The sequence below is a fragment of the Moesziomyces antarcticus genome (genome assembly GCF_000747765.1).
Source record: "Moesziomyces antarcticus DNA, scaffold: scaffold_v10001, strain JCM 10317, whole genome shotgun sequence".
Taxonomy (NCBI): Eukaryota; Fungi; Basidiomycota; class Ustilaginomycetes; order Ustilaginales; family Ustilaginaceae; genus Moesziomyces; species Moesziomyces antarcticus.
In genome coordinates this window covers 44,223-67,227 of record NW_014639009.1, presented here as the reverse complement: position 1 = coordinate 67,227, position 23,005 = coordinate 44,223, and the positions used below count along the sequence as shown (strand labels likewise).

Below are 23,005 nucleotides of genomic sequence, written 5' to 3'. Positions count from 1 at the left end.
GTATCTGCCTCGTCTTAATCTCAAAAAAAGTTGCCGCGCATTGACTTTGAGAAGCGACAAGCTGCAAGCAAGGGATGGATGGTACAAATACAGCTGCTGAAATGCATTAACGAGTAGCGAACCGGACAAAAGCGACGAAGGGAGAGATTAGACCGAGATGGTCTTGAGGATGTTGAAGCCGTCGAGGGCGGTGGTGGCAAGGGCACCGGGGATCTGCGGGTGCCAGTGGAGTTCCTTGCAATCGGAGAGGCCGTGGTGGCAGAAGAGCAGTTGGGGCGGCACGTCGCGCAGACCGTCCTGCTGCGTCTCGTCGTCGTCCTGTTCGACGGAGAGATCCCAGAGTGTGACTTGGTCGTCGCGACCTGCCGCCGCAAAGATCGAGTCTTCGGTGGGGTGCCATTCGACCGACGAGATGGGCGCCTTGTGCCACTCGAAATGCGCCACGGGCGACGGAGTCGAGTTGGGCTTAAAGTGACGCAGATCCCACACCTTGAGCGCACCCTCATCGCCACCGGATACAAGCAGATAGTCGGTGCCGCGGTTCCAGGAGATGACGTTGACGTCCTGGGCGTGTGCGCCCTCGACCGAGATGACGCTGCGACGGTTCTTGACCCGCACGTCCCACACGCGCACCGAGCGGTCGGCCGAACACGACGCAAACACGGTCGGCTCCTTGGGCGACCACTGCAGATCCTCGACCGACGACGTGTGCGATGTGAACGGCGTCGGGTTGGTGGTGAAGCCCGCATTTCCCGCAGTGGTGAGGAAGATCTTGGAGTGGATGTCACCCGTAAGCAGACGGAGCGAGGAAGCCTTGCCTCCGCCGCCCGCACCGCCGTTGACGACGCCCGCCCAGTCCATGGCATAGCCCTCGACGCCGTTGTGCGCCTTGACGGTGAACATGGGCGTGTTGACCTTGCGCGCGTCGTACGAGGTGCCCGGACGGTCGAGCGAGTTGAGCAGCGGACGCACGTCAAAGATCTTCACGTCGCCCACCTCGCTCCACGCCGCCACCGGGTACGGGTCCAGGCAGGGCTCCAGTTCCGACACGGGCGTCGACGTCGGCGCCGCACGCACGCGATTGATGCCCCCCACCACGGGGATCGACTTGTACTCGAGGATCGCGTCGTCGTCCAGGTCGTTTTCGTCGTCGTCTTCGTCGTCCGATGCGCCTATGCGAGCCGAGCAGAACAGAGTTCAGGTCAGCGTCTGGTCGTCAAGAAAGATGCGAAGATCGTGGCGAGCGGCCATGACAGAGCGCGCGGTTGGGCTCAGAAGTTAAGAAATTAGGTAGCTGAGATAGTTTTCGGCATCGAATTGCTCCCCACCCCACAGGGGCGGGGTGCAACTCATACAGCCAAATGCCTCAAGGCATCATTGCGAAACCGGCGCTCGTGTCGTGAAGTAGAGGTCACTGCGGGGGGAGCAAACTTACCGTCGTCGTTCTGGGTCTTGTGGAGCTGGCTCGCCTTCATGACGAGGATCTCGTTGCGCGAGGCGGTGTCGGCCTGGGTGCCTGCGACCATGTAGGAGGTGTGCGGGTAGCTCTGCCTGTCGTTACCAAGGTGGTCCTTGAGGTGGTCGAAGGAGAGACAGGGCCATGTGACGTTGAGGCGGTGGAGCATCTCGTACGCGCTCTGGTCGGCCTCGAGCGTCTGGCCGTCCTCGAGCTTGGTGACACCGGGGATGTAGACCTGCGCCTCTGGCTCCTGAGCCGCGTCGGCCTCGTCGTCTTCGGGACGCTGGATCTTGCCGTCGACCTTGACGCCATCGACCTCCATGGTCTCGGCATCATCATCGTCGTCATCATCGTCGGAGTCGCGCGCGGCGAGAACAGCATCTGCGTCCTCCTCGTCGAACTCGTCTTCAAACTGGTCCTCGAACTCGCCCATCTCATCGTCGCCGTCAGCATCCTTGATGCGGTTCAGCTGAGCCGAAGCGTCGGCGCCAGTGCGTTGACGCTGCCCTATGGGGGAGGAGGTAGCCGCGGCGGAGGCGGCCTTGGCGTCCAGCGAAGGGGAAGAGGGACGCTTAGACATGTTGAAGGGGAAAAAGGGAAGTGGCAGTCGAGGTATATGGGGGAAGGAGGCGACTGTGCCTGATGGTAGGAAGGATGGGTATACGGGTGAGCCAAGCAAAGCAGCTGGGAACGAGAAGAAGAGAGAGCGGACGTGAGGCAGCTCTATTTGAGGCTTTGGCTGCTCTCAAAATTTTCTTCCTGCACTTTTCCTGCTCGGGCCAGCCGGTCGCAATTTCGCAATTTCTTCCCAGAAAAATTCCTCGGCCCTGCGGCAGGGAAAAAAAGAGAGATCGCAAACGCGGAGCTGCAAGCTTACTCGTGCTTACGTGCGAAGCTGGGCAAAAACATGTTAGAGTGGCAGCTGAGCGAGAGATAACCGGAAGGGTCGTCGGCTGGGTCTTTGAAGGTGCAGCTGAGGAATGGGCACGAGCGAAAGAAGGCCCGGCTTGGCATGCGCACGAAGCCCAGAAGCTGCCGAAGCTGCAGTGCCACACAGCGAGGTGCATTGGCTGCTCTTCATGCTATCTCACCTTACCTCACCCCCCGCAACTCCCTTCAGACATCGCTCGTCGCATCGCCTACCTTGGCCTCTTGTCCATCATCAACACCTTCCTTGTCGATCTTCACCATCTCACCCTCTTTCAACTGGCCAGGCGGATTTGTACCTCATGCAGTCACCATAAACACGTCATCTGATCCACCATCATGTCGGGTCTCCTCGCATTCGTCCTGCTCGTCACGGGCATGGGCGTCGGCACGCTCATCTGCGGCCTCGTACCGCTCTCGCTTCCACTTTCGCACCGCATGATGCGCATCCTCGAGGTGTTTGGCGCCGGCCTCCTCGTCGGCGCAGCTGTCACGGTCGTCATCCCAGAAGGCGCCAACGCGCTCTTTGCGCATGTCACGCCGCCTGCATCACAGTCTGCAATCAGTTCAAGTGCGCATGCACCACTGCTTGCAACCAGCTTGCAACCCGCCTACCACCCTGTTGGCACATCTCCTATTGTCGACCAACACCAGGGCGAGCCTTGGGCGTGGTCCTTTATCACAAAACGAGACGAGCCACCCACCGGCGACCACGATCACGATCACGACCACGACCACGACAAAGACAGCCACGATGCGGACAAAAACACGTTCACCGCAGCCGATGCAGGACATCGCTTGGGCTCGAGCATCCTCTTTGGTATCGTGCTCATGTATGTCATTGACCAGTTCACCTCGGGCTCCGGCAGCTCCACGGAAGCACACGACGGCTCGACACATACACACGGAGGGCATCACCACCACGACTACACCGCTACCCCACAACGACCGCGTCTCGAGGCACATCGACTCTCCAAGTCGTTCCATCACAAGACCGAGGGCGGCGGCGGCGGCGGCGCACGCCCGCTGCACAAGATGAGCAGCAAAGCATCGTTCGCCATCTTTGATCGCGCCGATCACGGCGTCGCTGAAGACGACGAGGAGGCACAGATCGGCTCGGCCAGCGCCCCGGACGCATCCACGCACGACGACGCGCACCGCCGCGTCGACAGCATCGTCACCACCTCGAGCAGCAGCGACACCGACCTCCCCGAAGACTATGACCACCACGACGCCTCCCTCTACCAGAATGCCGACTTCAAGCGATTCAATGGCTCGAGCACCAATGTGGCCGATCTGGAATCGCCCTCGGCAGGTGCACCGCTGCTGCGGCGGCAAGACACGGCTACGAGTGTGGCCAGCGGGGCACGGCCGCGATCGAAGCGCAGCCGCTCGGTGTCGTCGGTGCGCTCGGTGCATGCGAGCTTTGGGCAGGCGCTCACCACGATCGTCGGGCTGCTCATCCACGCCACCGCCGACGGCATTGCGATGGGCGCATCTGCGCAGTCGGGCGACAGCACGCTCACCATGGTGGTGTTCATCGCCATCATGGTGCACAAGGCGCCCGCGGCGTTTGGGCTGTGTGCCATGCTCATGGCGCAGCGTCTGTCGCGAACCAGCATCCGCAAGGCTGTCGCCGTTTTTGCGTTGGCTGCGCCCGTGGGAGCGCTGCTGACGTATGCGCTGCTCGCACTGTTCTTTGATGTCGACGTCGCAGCGGTGCCCAACGGATTGGCAGCACAGGCCGAGGGCATCGATGGCAAGTCGATCGGCACTGCGCTCGCCTTTTCGGGCGGCACGTTTCTCTTTGTCGCGTTCCACGCCGTGCTCGAACTCGCCGGCGCCGATGCGGACACGGTGGTGAGGCCGGGTGTGGCCGGGGATGAGGAGGTGCAGATCCTGGGCAAGTACCTCAGAATCGTACTGCTCATCGCGGGCGCTTGCACCCCGAGATTCCTTCAGTCGCTGCTCACGGGTCTGGGCGTCGAACATCACCATTAGCGCCTAGACTCACGCAAATCTGTATTTGTACCGCATGCATTCTTTATAGCAACTTTGTGGGATTGTCACATTCGAGCCGGAGTCCAGGAGGTTTTTAGAGCTCGGTCTTCTCGCTCGCAGATTGGGCATTGGTGCGTTTCCTTGTGTCCGACTGAGCGCCAGCCTGGGTTGCCGACGTCTTTGCCTGTGTCTTTTCGTGACTTTGCGCCGGTTGGGATTCTGGCTTCTCGACCAGCACCTCCTCCTTCTTGCCGGGGACGAGGTTGGTGAGCGCCGAGGCGAGGGCGATGATGGTTCTCGAGCACACCATCTGCCATACGGTGCTGCTGATCGCACCCTTGGGCGCACGCGGTAGAGCCAGGAACCACCCGACGGGACCGAACCAGCTGTGCTTGGTCGGTGGCAGCCAGAAGATCGGCGTCTTGCTGTACCAGCTCGTCACGCAGAACGGCACCACCGTAGTGATGACAAACATGACCGCCTTGAAGAGCATTCCAAACGTAGACTTGGCGCGCGCTACGTCGGCATTGGTGCGCTCCAGATCCGCAAGCCCCTTGTCCACCCGACGCCGCAGCTTGGCCCACTTGGCGAACTGGTCCTGCGACGACGTGGCGGCGAGCTCCTGCTTGGTGCTGTAGATCTCCTTGCGCAGCGCGCGCTGTGAAGACAGCGTACCGCGGTGAAATATCGACGCGAAGACGAACCATAGCTGCAGCCACCAAGCGACAGAACAAAGGTCAGTATGGTCGATCGGCGGGAGACGGATGGAGCGTCGCAACTTACGGCTTCTTGGAGACGCTCCTTTCCGAGCGCGCTGATGCATTGCACCACCACCACGGACACAAAGATGACCACCGCCGGATGCATGGTTTCGTACGTGCGCCGCGAGCCAAGTCGATGTAGGGATGGATGGTCGTCGCAGCACGAAAGCGTCGGCGAGAGGCAGCTTTCGGCAACAGAACACGTTGGACGTCGGACCTTCGGCCTCAGACGCCCCGCGATTTTGCCGGCCGAGTGGAATTCGACTGAGGCCTCCACACCAACACCAACTTTGCCGCTCCCACCTCTTTCCTCGCTCTCTACGACAACACACAGCGGCAAACACAGCCCATCGGAGCTCTTGGAACCGATGTCGGTCATACTTGATTGAGCACTGTCTTACGATGCGCGACAATGGCTGCGGCAGGCGCGGATGAGACTGGCTCGACGCGCGTGGTGGCATTCGGCAGCAACCTCTTCGGCCAGCTCCGCCCCGATTCGCTCGAGGAGACCAAGGCCGCCTTTGCCGGCGCCACGATCTCGATCGAGGATGCGGCATCCGTCGTAGCGGTATGTACCTCTCAGACCGTGTATCGGACGCACATGGGAGGGATCCACGTCCTAGGGGACGGTGCGCAACTGCTCCAAGACCTGCTGCGCGCTCTAGTGAATCCGGACGCTGCGGTGTTTGTCGGCCAGGACGTCTTCGAAGTGGTGCTCGAGCACACCACTGGCGCGTGTCACTTTCTCGACTACGAAGCGCAAGAAGTGCGGACAACCACTTGTGCTGCTCCGGTGTGGAAGACGGCGGCCGCCGATGGCAGAGGTCGGTGCATGGCGCTGGACGTGGATGGCTGCGCACACCTTTTCTCCTCCATCGCGGCACTCCGCCATGCAACCGAGGCTTCACGGGAAGCAATCGTGCTTCGCCGATCTTCCCGCTTCGTAGCGTACACGTACAACCAAGGCAAACCAGCGCTGGCGGATTTGGGCTTGCCGAGGTTCGTGGCAGTCGCGGCGGGGAATGCGCACTTTGTGCTTCTGGCCGACCAGGCTGTCCGCACCGAGGCGCCAGTCTGGGTGTATGGCGATGCGCGGTTTGGCGCTGTCCCAATGCACTTCGATACCGACACCGCTCTAGTAGGGGCGATTCCCGCGCAGCTCGACATCCCACCTTCCGCCGCCGTCACTAACGGGCGGTTATTGCAGGCCCTGCCGACGTTTTCGCGCGCCGAGGGGTTTCTCTGTCGAATCGGCGTCGTTGCGGCAGGAGGTCGACATTCGCTCGTTCTGAGTGAACACGGCGATGTATATGGCTGGGGCTGGAACGAGCATGCGAACCTCATGCCCGTGGCGCCGTGCTCGTCGACCGAAGTGCCGGCATGGCACCACAACATGCTCGCCGATCCAACGCCGCTCGATATGCCCGATCTCAATGGCCACGATGTCTGCATCGCGAGCGTTGCCGCCGCCGAGGGACGCACCCTTGCCGTCAGCACCGATGGCGCACTGCTCGTGGCGGGTTGCAACCAAGACGGCGCGCTCGGCCTTGACCGCGCGGGGCTGGGCGGAGTGCCGCGCAAGCCTCGCTTCGAGCGCAGCTTCAGCCAGATCAAGCCGCCGTTCGAGTGCGTCAACGGCGTGCATCCGCACCCTGGCTGGACGCGGCGAAAGGTGGTCAGTTTACACGCTACAGCACTTGCGACGTTTGTAACGATCGATAGCAGCATGGATGAGGCGCGGAAATAGAATACAGATGGACACGTGTGGCGTCTAGGCTTGGTTCATATCCACATCGGTGGATGATGACGCCTCGGTCGTGGGCGCTGCGTCTTGTTGCTGCATCTCGGCGTGTTCTGCACCGCCAGCAGCCGCAAGCACGGCGAGTGTGGCCGTGTCGGTGGTAGGCGCGGTGGTGGGCTGGGTGTGCAGCTGCGCCTCCACCTGGGGCTGGAGCTGCGGCGTACTGGCACCCGTTCCCATTGCGGTCCCCTCGCCCTGTGACGATGGTGCCTGGCTGATTGCCTCTGGTGCCGTCGATGCCGTAGTTGCTGGTGCCGGTGTGCTGTCCTCTCCGGCCGCAGGCGTGGCGACCGAGTCGGTAGGCGTGCTACCTCGCGTCGTGTTGGCGCCAGACGTAGGCTCCGAGACCTGCGCCATATGCGGCGGAATGGCCGATGCAACAGCCGGTGCCGGCTCTTTGGGCGCTATCGTACCGAGTCCGCCACTGACGCTCAGACTTGCAGCGGGTGTCGGCACGGCAGGCGCGTTGTGGATGCTCTGTACGGGCGCCTCGACAATCGCCGCATCGTCCGAAATCCGGTCTTCAGCCTGCACGTCTTGCTCCTCGGGAAAGGTAGCAAACGCATCGGCGCGAACCCACTTGAGAATCTTGACGCCCACAGCAGTCGATGAAGATGCATCCGATGTGCCCGAGGGGACCACCCACTCTTGTCGCCATTTGCTGCCACACGCAACGCACCCAAAGCATCATACCCGTCAGCACTGTCGTCAAATTTGGGAGACCTCGGCGAGGGAGAACTTACGCAACGGGCTCGGTCGCCTGCCTGCGCACCTCGTGCTCGATGTTGGGCACGAATCGGCCTCCGAATCTCGACATGTCAATGCGGCTACTAGCGAAGAGAAGCAGGTGAGAGGAGTTGTAGTGTTGGACGGAAAGCATGCCGAGTCGCGTATTCACCCACGCTGCAGCAGCGCGCCGCTGCACATCTCAAATTCCGGCTTCCGAGGATTTCGACACTCGACCATATCCGTACACTCGAACATGCGCGGCAGGCTGCGTTTGCGCTTTGGATGATGATTATCACTACACGAGACATGGCTAGTATACACGGATCCGCGCCGTGCAAATGCGGATCGGACATGTGGCCAAGAAGCTGAGGATGCTGCTCGAGTCTATGCTCTTGCAAAGGTGATCTGAGCGCAAAAATAAGAAAAGAGTCAGTAACGAGCAATGAAGCCGAAGCACAGGTTCCGCACGACGCACCTTGAGTTTGTCGCCGGCGCCAAAGTTGTAGCCATTGAGGGCGCCGCGCGCTGTGACGCTCGAGGGAATGTCGGAAAACTCGACGAAGGCAATGTCGGCCTTGCCAGGGATGGTTTGCACATCCACGTAGCCAGAGTATCTGCAGAGCAAAAGCAAATGTGAGGGTTAGCGTCAACGAAGCGCAATCGAGTCGTGGGGTGGATAGAGACGTACGCTGAAAAGAGACTCTCGAGCTCGCCCTTGCCGACGCCATCGGGGATCTTTTGGAGGAAGAGCATCTTGTTGGGTGGCAGGTACTCGTCGGGCATGTCGTGCTGCGCACGCTTGGCAGCTGCGCCGGACGCCTTTTCTGGCTCTGCGATCTCTCCTGCTGCGGCCCTCTTTGCGCGGATCTTCTTCTCGAGCTCTCTCCTTCGAAGTACGTTGCCTCTGCGTGCCATCTTCTTGTGCTCGAGCCTCTGCTGCTTGTGTTTTTGGAAGTCGTCCGATTCCTTGCCGCCGCTTTCGGCCGTCTCTTGCGCCACCACCGCATCCGACTTGGACTTGGCAAAGCTGATCTTCATCGCCTTGCCGTACAGCGGGAAGAGATGCGCCTCGCGACGTGCCTTGTCGGCAGCCTCGACGCTGTCGAGCGCAACAAACGCCTGGCCACGCATGCGCACGTTGGTATGCGAGGTGACCGAGAGCACGTTGGCGTAGTTGGAGAAGAGGTTGGCCAGCGTCGCCTTCATCGTCTCGAGCTTGACCTTTTCGTTGAGGTTCTGGATGTAGAGCGTCTTGCCCGCATCGGCTGGCAGCGGCGGCACCTCTTCTGCGTTGCTTTGGTCCATGGGCGCGCCAAACGAGGGCGGCGGTGGTGGAAGGCCGACCATGCCTGGCGGTGGAATGGACGCAGCGCCAGCTGGATTTGACATGGCTCTGTGCCGAATCGAGAGAGATGTGATCAAGAGATGGGCAAAGGTCGATGGGTGTTCGGGGAAGCCGAAGAGGCGACTGCGACTTCTCTCGAGCGTCGGAATTCGGGCGATGCGAAGCGCTGGAAAAGTGCCGCCACTTCGGCGTGCATTCGACCCGCAGCAGCACGCAGCAGCTCTCTCTCTCCCAAGCCCACCAAACCCTGAAATCACGCTTTCGCATTTTGGCCGACGCGCCTCGCCAAGATGGCACTTTTTGCCATCCACCGCCCGGCCTCGGCCTGCTTCCGCTCCTCCCTCCATCCATCCCAACAGACTGTCGTTTCTGCACCAGACCTTGTCGATACGACTCCCAATCCTTTCCTCCCAACAAAGGGCCCACCAGGTGGTGACCGTGGCCCAGCATGTCGTCACGCATCGAAAAGGGAGGAGCGCGCTTCAAACCCTCCATCGTGCCCAGAAGATCCGCCGCCGCCACTCCAACCGCCAACGGCGCCGCCACACCCGCCTCTTCCACAGCGCCCTCGCCTTCTGGCTCTCAACAGCAGTCCAAGTCGACATCGGCTGCTGCCACTCCGCCCTCTTCATCCGCCGCGCCAGCTCGCAAGGCCCAACTCATCACCCCACGACGCAGTGTGCCCGTCACCCCGTCCCAGCCAGATGCCGCCAGTGGTCCATCTAGGCTCGGCACAACCCAAAAGTCGCAAAGCTACGCATTCACGGCGCCGTCGTCGGTCATTGCAAAGACGCAAAGCTCTCCTGCCACGCGCACCAGCATCACCGCAGGACAGCCATCCACCAGCACAGCCGCCGGCACAGGCGTCAAACCCGTCTTTCGCAGACCTTCCGTGTCCAAGCCGCGTCCGGGATCGCGCACCTCGCTCACTCCAGCTCCACCATCCTCTCTGCCCTCTTCCTCCACCAAAGTGGCCCCGCAGTCGGACCGCGCAGCGCCCACCATCGACGAGGAGGCTGCAGCGGAAGCAGCCCAAGCATCCACACTGTCCGCGCGTTCCAACGCACCGCCCAGCATCGGAGGCTCTCGCACCTCGCGACGTGACAACGTCAGCGCCATTCACGCAGGTGCAAGCCGCGACGGCGCACCGGCTCAGTCAGATAGCGACCGAATCACGCTGGACAAGGCCTCACAGCCCGACCCCATCCAAGCTCCGTTGCCCCCCACCGGCGCAAGATCTTCCACCGCCAGTTCGGCACCTCCAAAGGCACCGCTCAAAGAGAGCGCATCCCAGGCTGACAATACACAACAGACTTCGGAACCAGCCGCCCTCTCGGCCAACGCTAAAGGCAAAGCGCGAGAGATCGTCGACAGTTCCAGCACTCCCGTCGATCGGGCTGCTTCGTCGGAGAACGACGCGCAGGACAAGGCTGAGCGTGCTGCTGCGCGCCGACGCACCGCCGCAGACCGGCTGCAGAAGCGCAGGCTCAAGCGCAAGGAGCGCGCCTCGGGCAAGCCCAGCCGTCCGCTCTCGGCCTATCTCCTCTACGTCAACTCAGTGCGCGCAGACCGCCAGTCGCAGAACCCTCAATTGTCGCTCACAAGACTCACGAGTGCTATCGCGGCCGAATGGCGCGAGCTTCAACCCGAACTGCGCGGCAGATGGGAGACCGAAGCTGCATCGCTCCGGCAGAGATACGACGCGGAGCTCGAGGCGTGGAAGCAGGCGCATCCAGAAGGCGTGCAACTCGGCCCCGAGGACGAGAGCGACATGGAGACCACGTCCGAGCTCGACGACAACGGCGTGCCCATCCGTCGCAAGAAGCGCCGCGTTACAGCCGCGCGCCAGCCACACACCGTGTCCGACGACGAGGAGGAATATCGCAAGCAATTGTATCAAGAGGGTCCACAGCTCGCCGCCAGCCGCATTGACCCTAGCGACGTCATGATGGCCGACATCAGTACCGCAGACTACAAAAAGGGTCGTGCAGGCCCCAGGACGTTCGAAGCAGAGCGCGTCTACAATCGTCTCGTCACAGAGAGAAGAGCGGCTGCACGCTCGGCTCTGCTGGGCGGACACGTGCTCGGCGACAAACTCGACGCCGCCTCGCCCTCGCCTGCTCCCCCCAGTCGCGTCCTACGTGCGACGAACGGCGCTCCCGTCGACGCAACTGAAGAGGTGCTCGAGGGCGAGGAGGAGGAGGTCGTCGGTGACCGAACCGAAGAAGACGAAGATGAAGACGCCGACTCGGACGACGATTCCGACGACGCTGCCTCGGCACGCGCGCGGCGCAAGAGGGAGGCGTCGGTGGCGGCGACCGACGTGTCGTTTCGCGAGAACCGATTCGCGGTGCAGACGCGTATCGTGGACGGCAAGATCGTGCTCGACGAGACTTCGCTCTTTGCCAACTTTGGCAACGAAGAGGACCGCGACAACATGGAGGTGGTCGACGAGCGCGAAGGCGACCGCTTTGTCAATGCCGCCACGTACTCGCGTAAGCTCGGCCGCAACCGCAAGTGGACGGCCGACGAGACAGCCAAATTCTACCGCGCGCTACAGCAGTGGGGCACCGACTTTGAGATGATCGCACGTCTCTTCCCCGGCCGCGACCGCGTCATGGTCAAGAAAAAGTTCAACGTCGAGGAGCGCAGCAACGGCAAGCTGGTGGACGAGGCGCTGCGCAATTCCATCCCTGTCAATCTCGAGGCGTACGCAGCGGCGATCGGCGTCGATCTCTCGGGTCCGCCGCCCGAGATCAAGGCGGATATTCAGGATATCGCCTCGCTCGCGGTGCCCGAGGGTGTCATCAAGAAGCGCGAGGGCACAGCGCCCATCTCGGGCAGGAAGGGCGGACGCAGCGATGCAGAGGACGACGCAGACGACGACGACGGCTACGAGTACGAAGAGGTTGTCGAGGTGGACGACGACGGCAACGAGCAGGTCATCCGCCGCCGGCTCGGCAAGAAACCCGGCAGCAGAGGCGCTGGCAGGAAGCGCCGCAACTCGGCGCGCAAGAATTCGGTCTCTACCCCAGCTCCCCCGGCAGTCTCCGCGGGTGGGACAGGCGCGGGTGCGGGTGCCGGTGCGGGTGCTGAAGCCGATGGTGATACAGACGCAGCAGCTGGTGGGGCAGCGGGAGCCGGCAGGTCGGGCGGACCACCGTCGATCGGCTCGCGCAAGAGCACGCGCTCCACTCGACCCCGCGCCGCATCGACTCGCGAAGCGCCCGGTGACGGCAATGAAGTCGAGCAGATCGTCGGTGAAGCCTAAACCATGCCGCGTAGCCTACGTCCGGATTTGTTTATGCCTTGCTCATTTGCAACGAATTAGCTTTTTCCAACTAGCGCTTTCGATGCTTTGTGTGGTCTCGGAACGGTGAGAGTGAGCAGAGCAAATGGCGCCATCGTGCGGCTGATGGACCGCTCGGATGCGCGAGGCTAAGCGAGGCCGGATCGACTTGGTGGGCACGGTGAGACTTTTTTTTTCTTCGGCGGCTGGGACGTCATCGGCGAAAGGCGGGGTGGAGGGCGCGCGCGTAGAGTGCACTTTTCGAAGGGTTTGTGCGGATGAGATCAGCAGAGGGGCGCTAAAGACGGCGTTTATGAAGCTGTCGGCGTGTGCGTCGACTTGTGCGCAGTGCATCGGAGTCCGGCGATTAGCTGTCGCACCCGCGACGGGCTTCGGAATGTAAGCTCCACTAGCGTGGGAGTGGACGAGTGAGCCACGGTGAGTATGACGCTTCGTCGGCCGTGGATCCCCGCCTCTGCATTAGGGGAGGCGGGGGTCAGAGCACTCTGCATATATACACGCCTCCATTGCGGATCAAGGATGTCAAACCCATTGAAAACACTGGCAAACATGGTAGCAGGCAAGGTCTTCTCTGTGCTTCCGCTGCTCGGCTTGGTGCTGGGTGCTTCTATCCGGCTGGACGCTCGCCAGAATGATGGCTCGTCCAACTCGACTGCCGGCCCATATGGACTCTCCAATGCCGACTGTTCGAACATCACGCTCTCGATCCCCGTCAACACGACGCTGACCAACTTTACGGGTGTCGACAACACCTACTCGAACCAATCGTACATTACGCAGCAGGTGATCGAGTTCACCCAAGCCCAGGCCAACTGGACGAGCGAGCACGTCTCCAACGCCACTCACACGCTCAATCGCACCTTCTCCATCGCGGGCACGTACTGCAAGCCTCGCCAGGGCGGCGACAATGATGTGCTGATCAACCTCGTGCATGGAATCGGCTTCGATTCGAGCTACTGGGACTTTGCGCTCAGCCCCGAGTATAGCGTGGTCAAGGTGGCGGCGAGTTATGGCTACGCGACGTTTAGGTACGACCGGATCGGAACGGGCAAGAGCGAGACGCCAAAGGGTGGGTTTGAAGTCGCGCGTGCTCAGACCGAAGTCGCCATCCTCCAGGGCGTCCTGGGCCAGCTGCGCAACTCGACTACAGTGGGTGGCAAGCAGCACAACAAAATCGTAGGCGTGGGCCATTCGTACGGCTCGGTCCAGACGCAAGCTGTCACCGCGCAGTCGCCGGAGCTGCTAGATGCAGCAGTCTTGACTGGATTCACCACCAATAGTAGCAACCTTGGCGGCTACCTCACCGCGGGCTCCTACTCGATCGCCAACCGCATCTTCCCAGATCGTCTCGGCGACAAGCCCGATACCTGGCTGGTGACCGGAAGCAACGCGAGCGACATTACGGGCTTCTTCTTCCCGCCTCACTACGCGCCCGAGGCGTTCGACCTCGCGCGCGCCACGGAACAACCCGTGACGCTCGGATCGCTCTTCACCGTCGGCGACGTAGGCGGTGTGGCGCAGAACTTCACTGGCCCCGTTCAGGTCGTCAATGGCGCCAACGACTTTATCTTCTGCTCGAGCAACTGCTGGGCCGGTCCCAACGGCACCGACATCCCCTCCGGCGTCAAGATGCTCTACCCGGCCGCGAGCAACTTTACCTCGTACATCGCCGAGAAGACGGGCCATGGCATTACTGCGCACTACAGCCAGCCCGAGGTGGCGCGAGAGATCGTCACCTGGATCCAGAGCCAGAATCTGTAGTTCTCGTTTCCCCCCGCCCGGTTTATGAATGCAACTCCTTCTCGCTCATCGGCCCCGCGGGATGCGTGTGATTCGGCGTGGTTGCCTATGCTACAGCTTTGCCTTTTCTTCCTCGGCAATCTTGACCAGCAGGCCCTCGAGCGGTGCTCTGAGCTGCTTGGGCATCGTTGCCGGCCGCCTCGTTATCCTATCGACAAACACGTGCGTGGATGTGATGAGCGCCGCCGCCTGCTGGGCGCCTTGCTCGCCTTGCTCGCCGTGCTGGCCGTGCTGGCCATGCTCGCTAATCGAGACCTGGTACGTCACCGAGCTCGTTCCCAGCTTGACCACGCGCAGTCCGACACGTAGCGGCGCCGGGAACGAGCAGGATGCAAAGTAGCGGCACGAGTTGCTGATCACCAGCCCGACCACGTCGCGCGACTGCTTCTCGTCCGTGCTCGACGCCGACGCCGGCGCAGGATCGGTGGGATGGATGAACGGTTGGATACCGCACTTTTCGATGAGAAACGCATTGATCACCGAGTCCGCCACGAGGTAGTACGCCGAGTTGTTGAGGTGGCCATATCTGTACAAACGCAACCGCGGTGAGTCGAAGTCGCAAGGAACATGCGAGGGAGGAGGTCGACTCACTGATCGTTGTCCAGCCAGCGTGTCTGGTATGTTGTCACGTGCGGCCACGCACCGCTTGAATCCGTCATCTTGGACACAGTCTGCACTCGCGCGCTGACAAGGGGTGAGATCGAGATGGTGGTGGACGAGAACGTAGCGTCCACACCGGAACCGGCTACTTGGAGAAAGCCAGTTTGCCGAGGCGCGTTTGGGCCAATTCCACACAAACTCAAAAACCGAGCCTCTAAAAATGCGCCACTAAAATGCGTGAAAAAATGCTTCCTTTCCCCCCTCATATCACACAGTCACTTCCATTCACCGACACGGGGTATCCATGGACATCCATTGCTGTGCTCGTCCTGAGCAGATTGATGGGGTATCTATGTGTCACAGTGCGAGCGCGAGCATGAGCTGTGTTGCTGAGCGCACGATCGGTGTTGTCTCGTTCGTCTCTTTGGTGAGCGGGATGACACGTGTGGTTGCCCTGCCCTTGCGTGGTGCAGCCGCGGTGGCGCGGGGGTGGAGCGACTTTCTGCGCCCCGTTGTACGCGGAGCCTCATGGCTGGCCAGCATGTCTTGTGCCGCTCGATCCAGTTGCTCCGTTGCGTTGACGAGAATCTGATGCGCCCGCCACTCGCGCATCGCGGCTCCGTTCTCGTCATCGGGTTGCGCGAGGATCTTGCACGACTTGCACTTGACGTCGACGAGCTTGTGCGCAAGATAGCGCAGCCAGAGCATGTTGGTGGCGGGGCAGTGCGTGTGCCACTGCCCGAACGTAGCAAGACTCATCTCGCGGTACACGTCGAATTGCGTATCGCCCGAGCCCTCGAAAAGCGTCTCGTCGTCAAAGGGATGGAAGAGCACTTCGGCTTTGCTCGTGCGGGCTTTGCTTGCAGCGGTGGTGGCGCGCGAAAGAGTGAAATCGATAATGGTCGCTTTCACTCCCGAGGTGTGCGGATTCAACAGCCATTCGGACGCGCTGGTGGTGGCGGGGGCATCGCTGGTCGATGCGTTCTGCACAAGGATGTTGCCCCAGTGCAGATCTCGGTGCTCGAACTCGTACCTTGCTTCCATCTCGGCCAAGCCTGCCGAAACCTGCCAAAAGATCGAGGCGGCCTGGAGCCAGCTCTGGACGCGCAGGCTTTCGAGGTCGACGCCGCCGTCGGTCATGACGAGGACGGCGTAAGCGTGCGAGCCACCCAGAGCGTCGGGTCGGATGTTCTCTGCACCCTCTCCCGTCTTGGCACGGCGCTTGGCATCCCATCGATCCCACGCCTGCAGCAACGGCGCCGGGTAGCTCCCCTTGACCACATGCGCGGCCTGCAGCGAGACAAATGCGCCCGCGCTCGCGGCTTCACGGCCAATCAACTGCATGAGGCGAACCTCGCGCTCCACATCCGCTGCAGCCGACATGTACGGCAGCTCGTCGTCGCTTGCGCCTCCCGCCGAGGCTGGATTGGCAATCGGGATGATCTTGATCACCAGCGCTTCGTGTGCTCCGCTGTCCGTCGTGGCCGAGCGCGCCGCAGGGAAGATCTTGAACACTTCGCTGTAGCTCGCCTCGCCGATCTTTTCCAGGCGCCGTCTGCCCTTGGCCGAAGGCGTGGATCGTAGCTGCTGGATTGTTTTGGCGAAGGGCTCGGGCGCAGTCTGCGAGACGGCAGCAAGAAGCGCGCGCAGGTAAGCATCTTGTTCGGAGGCGCCCTGCTGATCCGTTACGGTCAGACCCGAAATCTGTGCGACAAGGCTTGCGGCAACGTCGGCTTCATCATCGTCATCGGATCCTGCGGCGCATGCTTCCGCCTCGTCGTCGCTCAAGTCGGCAATTCGTCGGGTGACGTGTTTGTTCTGCTTGCGTTTGGCCTTGGCCTTGGTAAGCAGAGTTGTGCTGAGCTCCTGCTCGGGCATTTCGTCAATCCTAGGAATGACGAGGCTGAAGCTAGTCTGAGTGGAGCTCGCATCGGACGATGCCGAGTCGGCGGTACTCGATGGTAGAGCTACTCGCGAGACTGTGGTGTACCTTGGCCGCGCAGCCATCGACTTGCGCGACTTGGCTTTGGCGCTCGATGCATCCTTGACGCGCTGCTTTTCCTGCTGTTGATCGGAGGCAAGTTCGGCGAGTTGGCGCGCTTTTTCTGCAAAGTAAGACTTTGTGGGGACGGGCCGACGAGGCGTCATGTCTCGATCGGTGAAGTCGTAGTCCTCGATGGCGACACGTGCTGCTTGAGCTGCACGTCGTGGTGCGCGGCCATTGGAAAGGATGGACGGCGGGGTCGATTCAGTCGGCAAAGCGTGGGATGATTTGCCTGTCGGCTGGGTGAGGGCTCGTAATGTCGCGGGTGACTCATGGGCAACTCTCTTGGCAGGTGCAGCGCGTGCTTTTGGGGTGCTGATGACGGTCTCGACTGGCTCGGATCGAGCTGCAGCCGCCTTGTTGGATCTGCTTGTTGACTTTTTCTTCGACGCTTTTTGCGGCGATGCGATGTTGAGCGAGGTGGTAGTAAGGACGGTAGGTCTGGATGCTTTGCTCTCCTTCGCAGGAGGTGAGGCGAACGAGTCGCTTCGAGCCGAGTGGAATGAGAGGTTGGAGTTGGCCGTGTCGTACTGTGCGCTCTTGTCCATGCTTGCAGCACCATCGAGGCTGTCGTCGCTGCTGGCTGCATCTTTCGCCGGGCTGTCTTCCAGGATGTTGGCCGGGAAAAGCGACGCTCTTGAACGTCCATACGTTGATTTTGGCTTAGGTTGCGCCTTGAAAAAGCCGAAAGGGTCGTTTTCGTCGGTTTCGAGCGAGGTGAAGGTGCTGTGACGGTTGACGACTCGCACCTCAGCCTTGCGGCCGTAGACCGAGACTTTCTTAGTGCTTCCTGACAGAGCCGGCATGGCGAGGCGTCACCCGGTCAGGATACAGGAGCAAGGACAGCAGTAGCGAGAGACGAGACGTTTAAGGTGGTGGTTATGCGGAAGACAGCGACTCAGCACCGTTTGGCACGGCAAAGGTGGAGTTGTCGTTATCACTCCGAAATATGGCCGCTGTGAAAGCTCGAAAGCAACACCGCTCCTCCAAGCTCTCTCCGCCGAATTGGCCGCTCCCAAAGATCCACGCGAACGGCACACGTGACCATCGACGTTCCCATCTTTTTAATTCGGAAATGTTAGCATGATTATATAAGCAGCGTCGGAACGCTTTTCCTCTCCCAATTTCTTCCAATCGGCTCACCCGACTGCCTCAGCTCAAGTGAGGGCAAAGGCTCACATCGCCTTCTGCTTGCCCAGCATTCACCTCATCACCCTCTCCTAACCGATCTCAGCATGTCGTTCCCAACGCTCGGCTCCTCCGTCGGGCTCGCGGCTCGCGCGCTGCCGCTCGCATCCTCGTCGTCGGTGCGCACCTTCAGCACTTCGGTCGTCACGCTGAAAAAGTCAAACCGCGCCCGCGGAGCCACGCGCAAGTCGCCGCGCAACCAGGCGCTTTTCGCAGAGCTCTCCACCCGTCTTTCGGCGAGGCAGGGAGGAGTATCGGCGGCATCTGCCGGTGCCAAGGCGAGCAAGAAGGCGACGAGCAACCTCGATGCTGCCGAGGGCGAGACGCTGCTCACGCTCGAGCAGGCGTGCGAGCAGCTCAAGGCGCACGGCGCCGCATCGCGTCCGCTCAACGCTTTCGAGGTGCACATCGTCACCTCGGTATCCTCGCATCAGACCAACGCTCTCCGAGGCCGCATCGCATATCCAAGGGATCCAAGGACAAAGCAGGAGCGTCTGCTCGTCTTTGCCGAAGAAGGATCCGAGGCCGCCGAGGCCGTCAAGGAGGTCATGGACAAGGAGGCCGCCTCGTCGTCCACATCCACGGCCGAGCCACCGATCATCTTGGGCGGCTCCGAACTCATTTCGCAGGTGCTCAACAACCGCGTCAGCGGCTTCACCAAAGTGCTGTGCACTAACACGCTGCTCCCCGAGGTCTCCAAGGGTCTCGCAAGGTCGTTGGGTCCCAAGGGTCTCATGCCCAACCCTCGACGTGGCACCGTTGTGCCGTCGGACAGCAGAAAGTCGATCCTCGATGCCATCCGCGAATCCAAGGGCGCCATGGACTGGCGATCCGACAAGGTCGGCGTCATCCGCGGTGCGGTAGGCCGTCTCAACTTTGAAAAGGACGACCTGAGGAAGAACGTGACGACGCTGCTGGATGCCATCATCCAAAAGGTGCCCACGCTCGGCTCGCAGCAGGCGGCACAGGGTGCAGGTCAGGCAAAGGAATACACGCAGCGCGACTCGAGGTCGCCAGGCGAACTCAAAAAGGCCGCCAACATCATCAAGCAGGTCCACCTCAGCTCCACCCAGGGTCCAGGCATCAAACTCGACCTCCGCGACGTCCTGGCCTGATCAGTTGTAGCAAATCGTATTTGTCCGCTTTGTCTTGAGAGCCAGAAAACGCAGTGGGTTGGGAGGTATCTACTTTCGATTCGTATTTCAATTTACATTTGGCACCACGGACGGGAAGAAGGGGGCGGAGGAGGAACGCTCAAGCCGACCAGGCGTTCATGTTTGTGTAGTGGACGCCTTCGCGGTCGACGACGGTGCCCATGACGACGGGGCGCTCGCCTGCCTGGCTGAGCAGGTCAAGGATCCTCTGCTGCTCCTGCTGCTGGACGATGAGCACCATGCCGATACCGTTGTTGAACGTCCTGGCCATCTCTTCGGGCTCGACATTGCCCGTGGCTTGGAGCCAGTCGAAGAGTGCGGGACGCTGCCACGATGCCAGGTCGATCTCGACACCCACGCCGGGCGCGAGGATGCGCGGAATGTTCTCCGTGAATCCACCGCCGGTGATGTGCGACAGAGCCAACAGACCCTTGGCCTCGGCAAACAGCGGCGTGAGCGCCTCGACGTAGATGCGCGTGGGTGCAATCAGCGCCTCGCCCAGCGTAGCCGCTGGCTTGGAGCCGTCCTTCTCCGCCGACCAGGGGCAGGGCGCGGAAAGCTCGAGACCCGAGCGGGCGACAATCTTGCGGACGAGCGAGAATCCGTTCGAGTGCACGCCAGAGCTGTGCAGACCAATCAGCACATCGCCCGCCTTGAGCTGGTCGAGCACGGGCAGCAGTGCCTCGCGCTCCACGGCACCCACGGCAAATCCGGCGAGATCGTAGTCGTCGCCAATGTACATGCCTGGCATCTCGGCGGTCTCACCACCGATGAGACCACACTTGGCCTGGCGACAGCCCTCGGCGATGCCCGAGATGACGGCCGAGGCGACGGGCACGCTGAGCTTGGAGCACGCAAAGTAGTCGAGGAAGTAGAGCGGCGCGGCGCCCTGGACGAGCAGGTCGTTGACGGACATGGCGACGAGGTCGATGCCGACGGTGTCGTGCTTGCCCATGTCGAGTGCGACGCGCAGCTTGGTGCCGACGCCGTCGGTGCCCGAGACGAGCACGGGGTCGCGCATGCCGATTGCCTTAAGGTCAAACGTGCCGCCGAAGCCACCGAGCGACGCATCGCAGCCGGCACGGCGCGTCGACTTGGCCAGCGGCTTGATCGCCTCGACGAGCGCGTTGCCCGCATCGATGTCCACACCCGCAGCGGCGTACGTCAGGCCGCCCGAGCTCGAGGTGGCGGGCTTGAGCGCGCGGTGCGCAATGTCGCGGCGGAAGGTCTTGCCCTCGAAGTGCACGGCATCCACACCCTGGTAGGCAAGCTCGACGGCCTCCTGGAGCGTGTTGCCGAACGCCGACACGGCAATGACACGGCCACCGGCGGTGACAAGCTGGCCGCTGGCGTCAAGCTTGGTGCCTGCGTGGTAGACGGTGACGTTCTGGGGCACGGCGCCGATGGTGATGGGTACGCCCGTCGGGTACTTGCCCGGGTAGCCCTGGCTGGCGAGCACGATGCTGACGGCGTGCTGGTTGCGCACCACGGGCTTGACCGAGTCGAGGCGACGCTCGACACACGCGAGCACAATGTCGGCGAGGCTCGACTTGGACTCGTCGAGCAGCTCGAGGACCGCCTCGGTCTCGGGGTCGCCGAAGCGCACGTTGTATTCGAGCACCTTGGGACCGTCGGCGGTGAGCATGAGGCCGACAAAGAGCATGCCGACGAAGGGGAAGCCCTCGTTGCGCATGCCGTCGATGGTAGGCACGAGCACCTCGTTGCGGATGCGCGCGGGGAGGTCGTCGACGAGGCCCTCGGGGGCGGGAGTGTAGGCGCCCATGCCGCCGGTGTTGGGGCCGGTGTCGCCCTCGCCGATGCGCTTGTGGTCCTGGCAGCCTGGGAGTGCGGTGACGGTGTAGCCATCGCAGAACGCGAGCACAGAGAGCTCGGGACCGACGAGCCTCTGCTCGATGAGGAGCGAGGAGCCGGCATCGCCAAAGACCTTCTTGACAAGGATGTCCTGGACACCCTCCTGGGCCTCCTGGTCGGACTCGGGGAGGAGTACACCCTTGCCTGCGGCGAGACCGGATGCCTTGAGGACGACCTGCTGTGCGCCGCCGAGCTTCTGGATGTAGGCGAGGCACTCGTCGACCTGGGAAGCGTCGAAGGACTGGAAGGCGGCGGTGGGGATGTTGTACTTGTCCATGAAAGCCTTTGCGAAGGTCTTGGAGCCCTCCATCTGTGCAGCGACGGGCGAGGGGCCAAAGACGGGGATGCCGACCTTGCGGAAAGCGAGTTCGACGCCATCGACAAGGGGCTGTTCGGGGCCGGGGAAGCAGAGGTTGATGCCGTTCTGGACAGCCCAGGCGGTGATTTCGCTAAAGTCGCCCGTGGCCTTGGGCGAGTCGATGTTGGTGCATCGCGGGCCGAGGGTGGCGGTGCCGCCGTTGCCGGGAGCGCAGAAGACGTGCTCTACGCGGTTGGAGCGGAGGAAGTGGTTTGCGATGGCATGTTCGCGACCGCCGGAGCCGAGGATGAGGACGCGGAGGGGAGCTGGGGCGGGGAGCATGGACTCGAGCGGGATGTTGAGGGGAGTGGAAGCCATCTTGGGACGTTTGGCCAAAGGTTGGGAGTGGTCGTGCATGGTACGCCGCCTCGGCAACGAGACGTCGGGGGACGGACAAGTGGAGGTTGTGCGGGGAGGAGCACGAGGAGGATGGATGGAGGTAGGGAGGGGGCGAAGGATTCTCGGAGAAGGCCGATGGCGAACAGAGTCGGGTGTGCGAAGAAGTGTTCGGAAGAGGGGTGCGCTTCGAAGATTGGCTGGTGGGCGCGGGTGAAGCACGTCAAAGCGAGGCAAAAGGTGGCTTCTGCGGAGACAGCGAACAGCAGTTGTTCTTCGCACAGATGTTCCTTCGCACAGCGGACCGCCGATAGCGCAAACCAACCAGCAGCAACCGTCTGAGCGGCCACTTTTTTGCGCCCTGACTCGGCCCTCAAACCCTGACCCAAGCCGCACAAAAAATTTCCCAAAGCTGCACGAGCTTGAATGCACCTTGGTCCGAGTTCCGCGTTTTTCGCTGAATTTCTCACGGTGTTACGCCGAGCTTATCTACAGCAAAGATTTCGGCCGAATAAAAATGGGAGGTGGAAAGGAGCCGGTGCTTTTGGATTGGGCCGAGGATGGAACGGTCGGAGAAGATGTGAAAGGCAGAGCTGCAGCGCATGCCGCGCGTGCGCGTCGAATCAGAACATCCGCACGGCGAGGCCACACAATGAGGGCGCTGCATGAGGATCGACATGCGGATGCGATCCCAACGGAAGCGAGCGAATGCGGGCCAAGGTGTGGATGAGGGCGATCTGGCGTTATCAGATGAAGGCACGCGACGCGGTCGGGCTCGGGCTCGATGCGACGGCCTATCAGATCGAGTCTTGTCGGCACGGATGCGCTAGACCTGCTTGCCAAGGCGCGCTTGGCATGGGAAGAAAAGGCGTGCATGACAAGCAGCCAGCCGACCCGTCCGACCTTCCACGAAGACGTCGGAGCTGTGCGTGCACGAGCTGGTGCACAAGCTTATCAATAAACGCTGCTAGGCCGATGCAGGCCTTGCAACATTGCGTTTTGAGGACGCCAGCATGATCACGACGAACGAACGGGTGAGGTGGAGCGGTGGGGCGGTGGAGCTTTGGATTGGCGGGTCCAGTCGGGCCTGAAAAAGAGGCTGCGGCGATGGAATGCAGATTTTGCTATCTGATTACGGAAACAGCCGGGCCTAACTCACTCGAGCCTGCAGAAGGCTGCGCTGCCACCGCCACCCGAACGACACAGAGCGATCTGGCGCCCAAAAAAGAAAATCGCTGACTCGAGAGTGATGCGGGCAGGCGGGCCTATCAGATTTGTTGGCTCGGTTCGCGCGCCTCGGACCGAGACCAGGCAGGCGGA

The 23,005-nt window shown here is 61.8% G+C and overlaps 11 protein-coding genes across 11 annotated transcripts; 5 read left to right on the top strand and 6 right to left on the bottom strand.

Annotated features, from left to right (window-relative positions):
• Nucleotides 1-147: 147 nt before the first annotated feature.
• On the bottom strand, nucleotides 148-2,039 carry PAN0_001c0028 (glutamate-rich WD repeat containing; the record flags this gene model as incomplete). Its single annotated transcript, XM_014803648.1, has 2 exons — nucleotides 148-1,172; nucleotides 1,436-2,039. 2 exons carry the CDS (start codon nucleotides 2,037-2,039, stop codon nucleotides 148-150), a joined length of 1,629 nt encoding a protein of 542 aa, XP_014659134.1.
• A 686-nt stretch (nucleotides 2,040-2,725) lies between these two features.
• On the top strand, nucleotides 2,726-4,387 carry PAN0_001d0027 (zinc transporter ZIP9-like; the record flags this gene model as incomplete). Its single annotated transcript, XM_014803647.1, has 1 exon — nucleotides 2,726-4,387. The coding sequence occupies one exon, from the start codon at nucleotides 2,726-2,728 to the stop codon at nucleotides 4,385-4,387; it is 1,662 nt and encodes a 553-aa protein (XP_014659133.1).
• Nucleotides 4,388-4,481: 94 nt separating this feature from the next.
• PAN0_001c0026 (coiled-coil protein) lies at nucleotides 4,482-5,254 on the bottom strand (the record flags this gene model as incomplete). The annotated part of the gene is made up of 2 exons (XM_014803646.1): nucleotides 4,482-5,045; nucleotides 5,171-5,254. 2 exons carry the CDS (start codon nucleotides 5,252-5,254, stop codon nucleotides 4,482-4,484), a joined length of 648 nt encoding a protein of 215 aa, XP_014659132.1.
• A 306-nt stretch (nucleotides 5,255-5,560) lies between these two features.
• Nucleotides 5,561-6,895, top strand: PAN0_001d0025 (uncharacterized protein; the record flags this gene model as incomplete). Its single annotated transcript, XM_014803645.1, has 1 exon — nucleotides 5,561-6,895. One exon carries the CDS (start codon nucleotides 5,561-5,563, stop codon nucleotides 6,893-6,895), a length of 1,335 nt encoding a protein of 444 aa, XP_014659131.1.
• A 24-nt stretch (nucleotides 6,896-6,919) lies between these two features.
• PAN0_001c0024 (RNA-binding domain-containing protein) lies at nucleotides 6,920-9,025 on the bottom strand (the record flags this gene model as incomplete). The annotated part of the gene is made up of 4 exons (XM_014803644.1): nucleotides 6,920-7,610; nucleotides 7,693-7,868; nucleotides 8,154-8,292; nucleotides 8,367-9,025. The coding sequence occupies 4 exons, from the start codon at nucleotides 9,023-9,025 to the stop codon at nucleotides 6,920-6,922; spliced, it is 1,665 nt and encodes a 554-aa protein (XP_014659130.1).
• A 446-nt stretch (nucleotides 9,026-9,471) lies between these two features.
• On the top strand, nucleotides 9,472-12,294 carry PAN0_001d0023 (uncharacterized protein; the record flags this gene model as incomplete). The annotated part of the gene is made up of 1 exon (XM_014803643.1): nucleotides 9,472-12,294. One exon carries the CDS (start codon nucleotides 9,472-9,474, stop codon nucleotides 12,292-12,294), a length of 2,823 nt encoding a protein of 940 aa, XP_014659129.1.
• A 588-nt stretch (nucleotides 12,295-12,882) lies between these two features.
• Nucleotides 12,883-14,094, top strand: PAN0_001d0022 (alpha/beta-hydrolase; the record flags this gene model as incomplete). Its single annotated transcript, XM_014803642.1, has 1 exon — nucleotides 12,883-14,094. The coding sequence occupies one exon, from the start codon at nucleotides 12,883-12,885 to the stop codon at nucleotides 14,092-14,094; it is 1,212 nt and encodes a 403-aa protein (XP_014659128.1).
• Nucleotides 14,095-14,184: 90 nt separating this feature from the next.
• Nucleotides 14,185-15,049, bottom strand: PAN0_001c0021 (thioesterase; the record flags this gene model as incomplete). Its single annotated transcript, XM_014803641.1, has 3 exons — nucleotides 14,185-14,659; nucleotides 14,725-14,878; nucleotides 15,013-15,049. 3 exons carry the CDS (start codon nucleotides 15,047-15,049, stop codon nucleotides 14,185-14,187), a joined length of 666 nt encoding a protein of 221 aa, XP_014659127.1.
• Nucleotides 15,050-15,090: 41 nt separating this feature from the next.
• Nucleotides 15,091-17,583, bottom strand: PAN0_001c0020 (haspin related kinase Hrk1; the record flags this gene model as incomplete). Its single annotated transcript, XM_014803640.1, has 1 exon — nucleotides 15,091-17,583. The coding sequence occupies one exon, from the start codon at nucleotides 17,581-17,583 to the stop codon at nucleotides 15,091-15,093; it is 2,493 nt and encodes an 830-aa protein (XP_014659126.1).
• A 429-nt stretch (nucleotides 17,584-18,012) lies between these two features.
• On the top strand, nucleotides 18,013-19,080 carry PAN0_001d0019 (ribosomal protein L1; the record flags this gene model as incomplete). Its single annotated transcript, XM_014803639.1, has 1 exon — nucleotides 18,013-19,080. The coding sequence occupies one exon, from the start codon at nucleotides 18,013-18,015 to the stop codon at nucleotides 19,078-19,080; it is 1,068 nt and encodes a 355-aa protein (XP_014659125.1).
• A 139-nt stretch (nucleotides 19,081-19,219) lies between these two features.
• On the bottom strand, nucleotides 19,220-21,667 carry PAN0_001c0018 (phosphoribosylformylglycinamidine cyclo-ligase; the record flags this gene model as incomplete). The annotated part of the gene is made up of 1 exon (XM_014803638.1): nucleotides 19,220-21,667. One exon carries the CDS (start codon nucleotides 21,665-21,667, stop codon nucleotides 19,220-19,222), a length of 2,448 nt encoding a protein of 815 aa, XP_014659124.1.
• Between the last annotated feature and the right edge of the window lie 1,338 nt (nucleotides 21,668-23,005).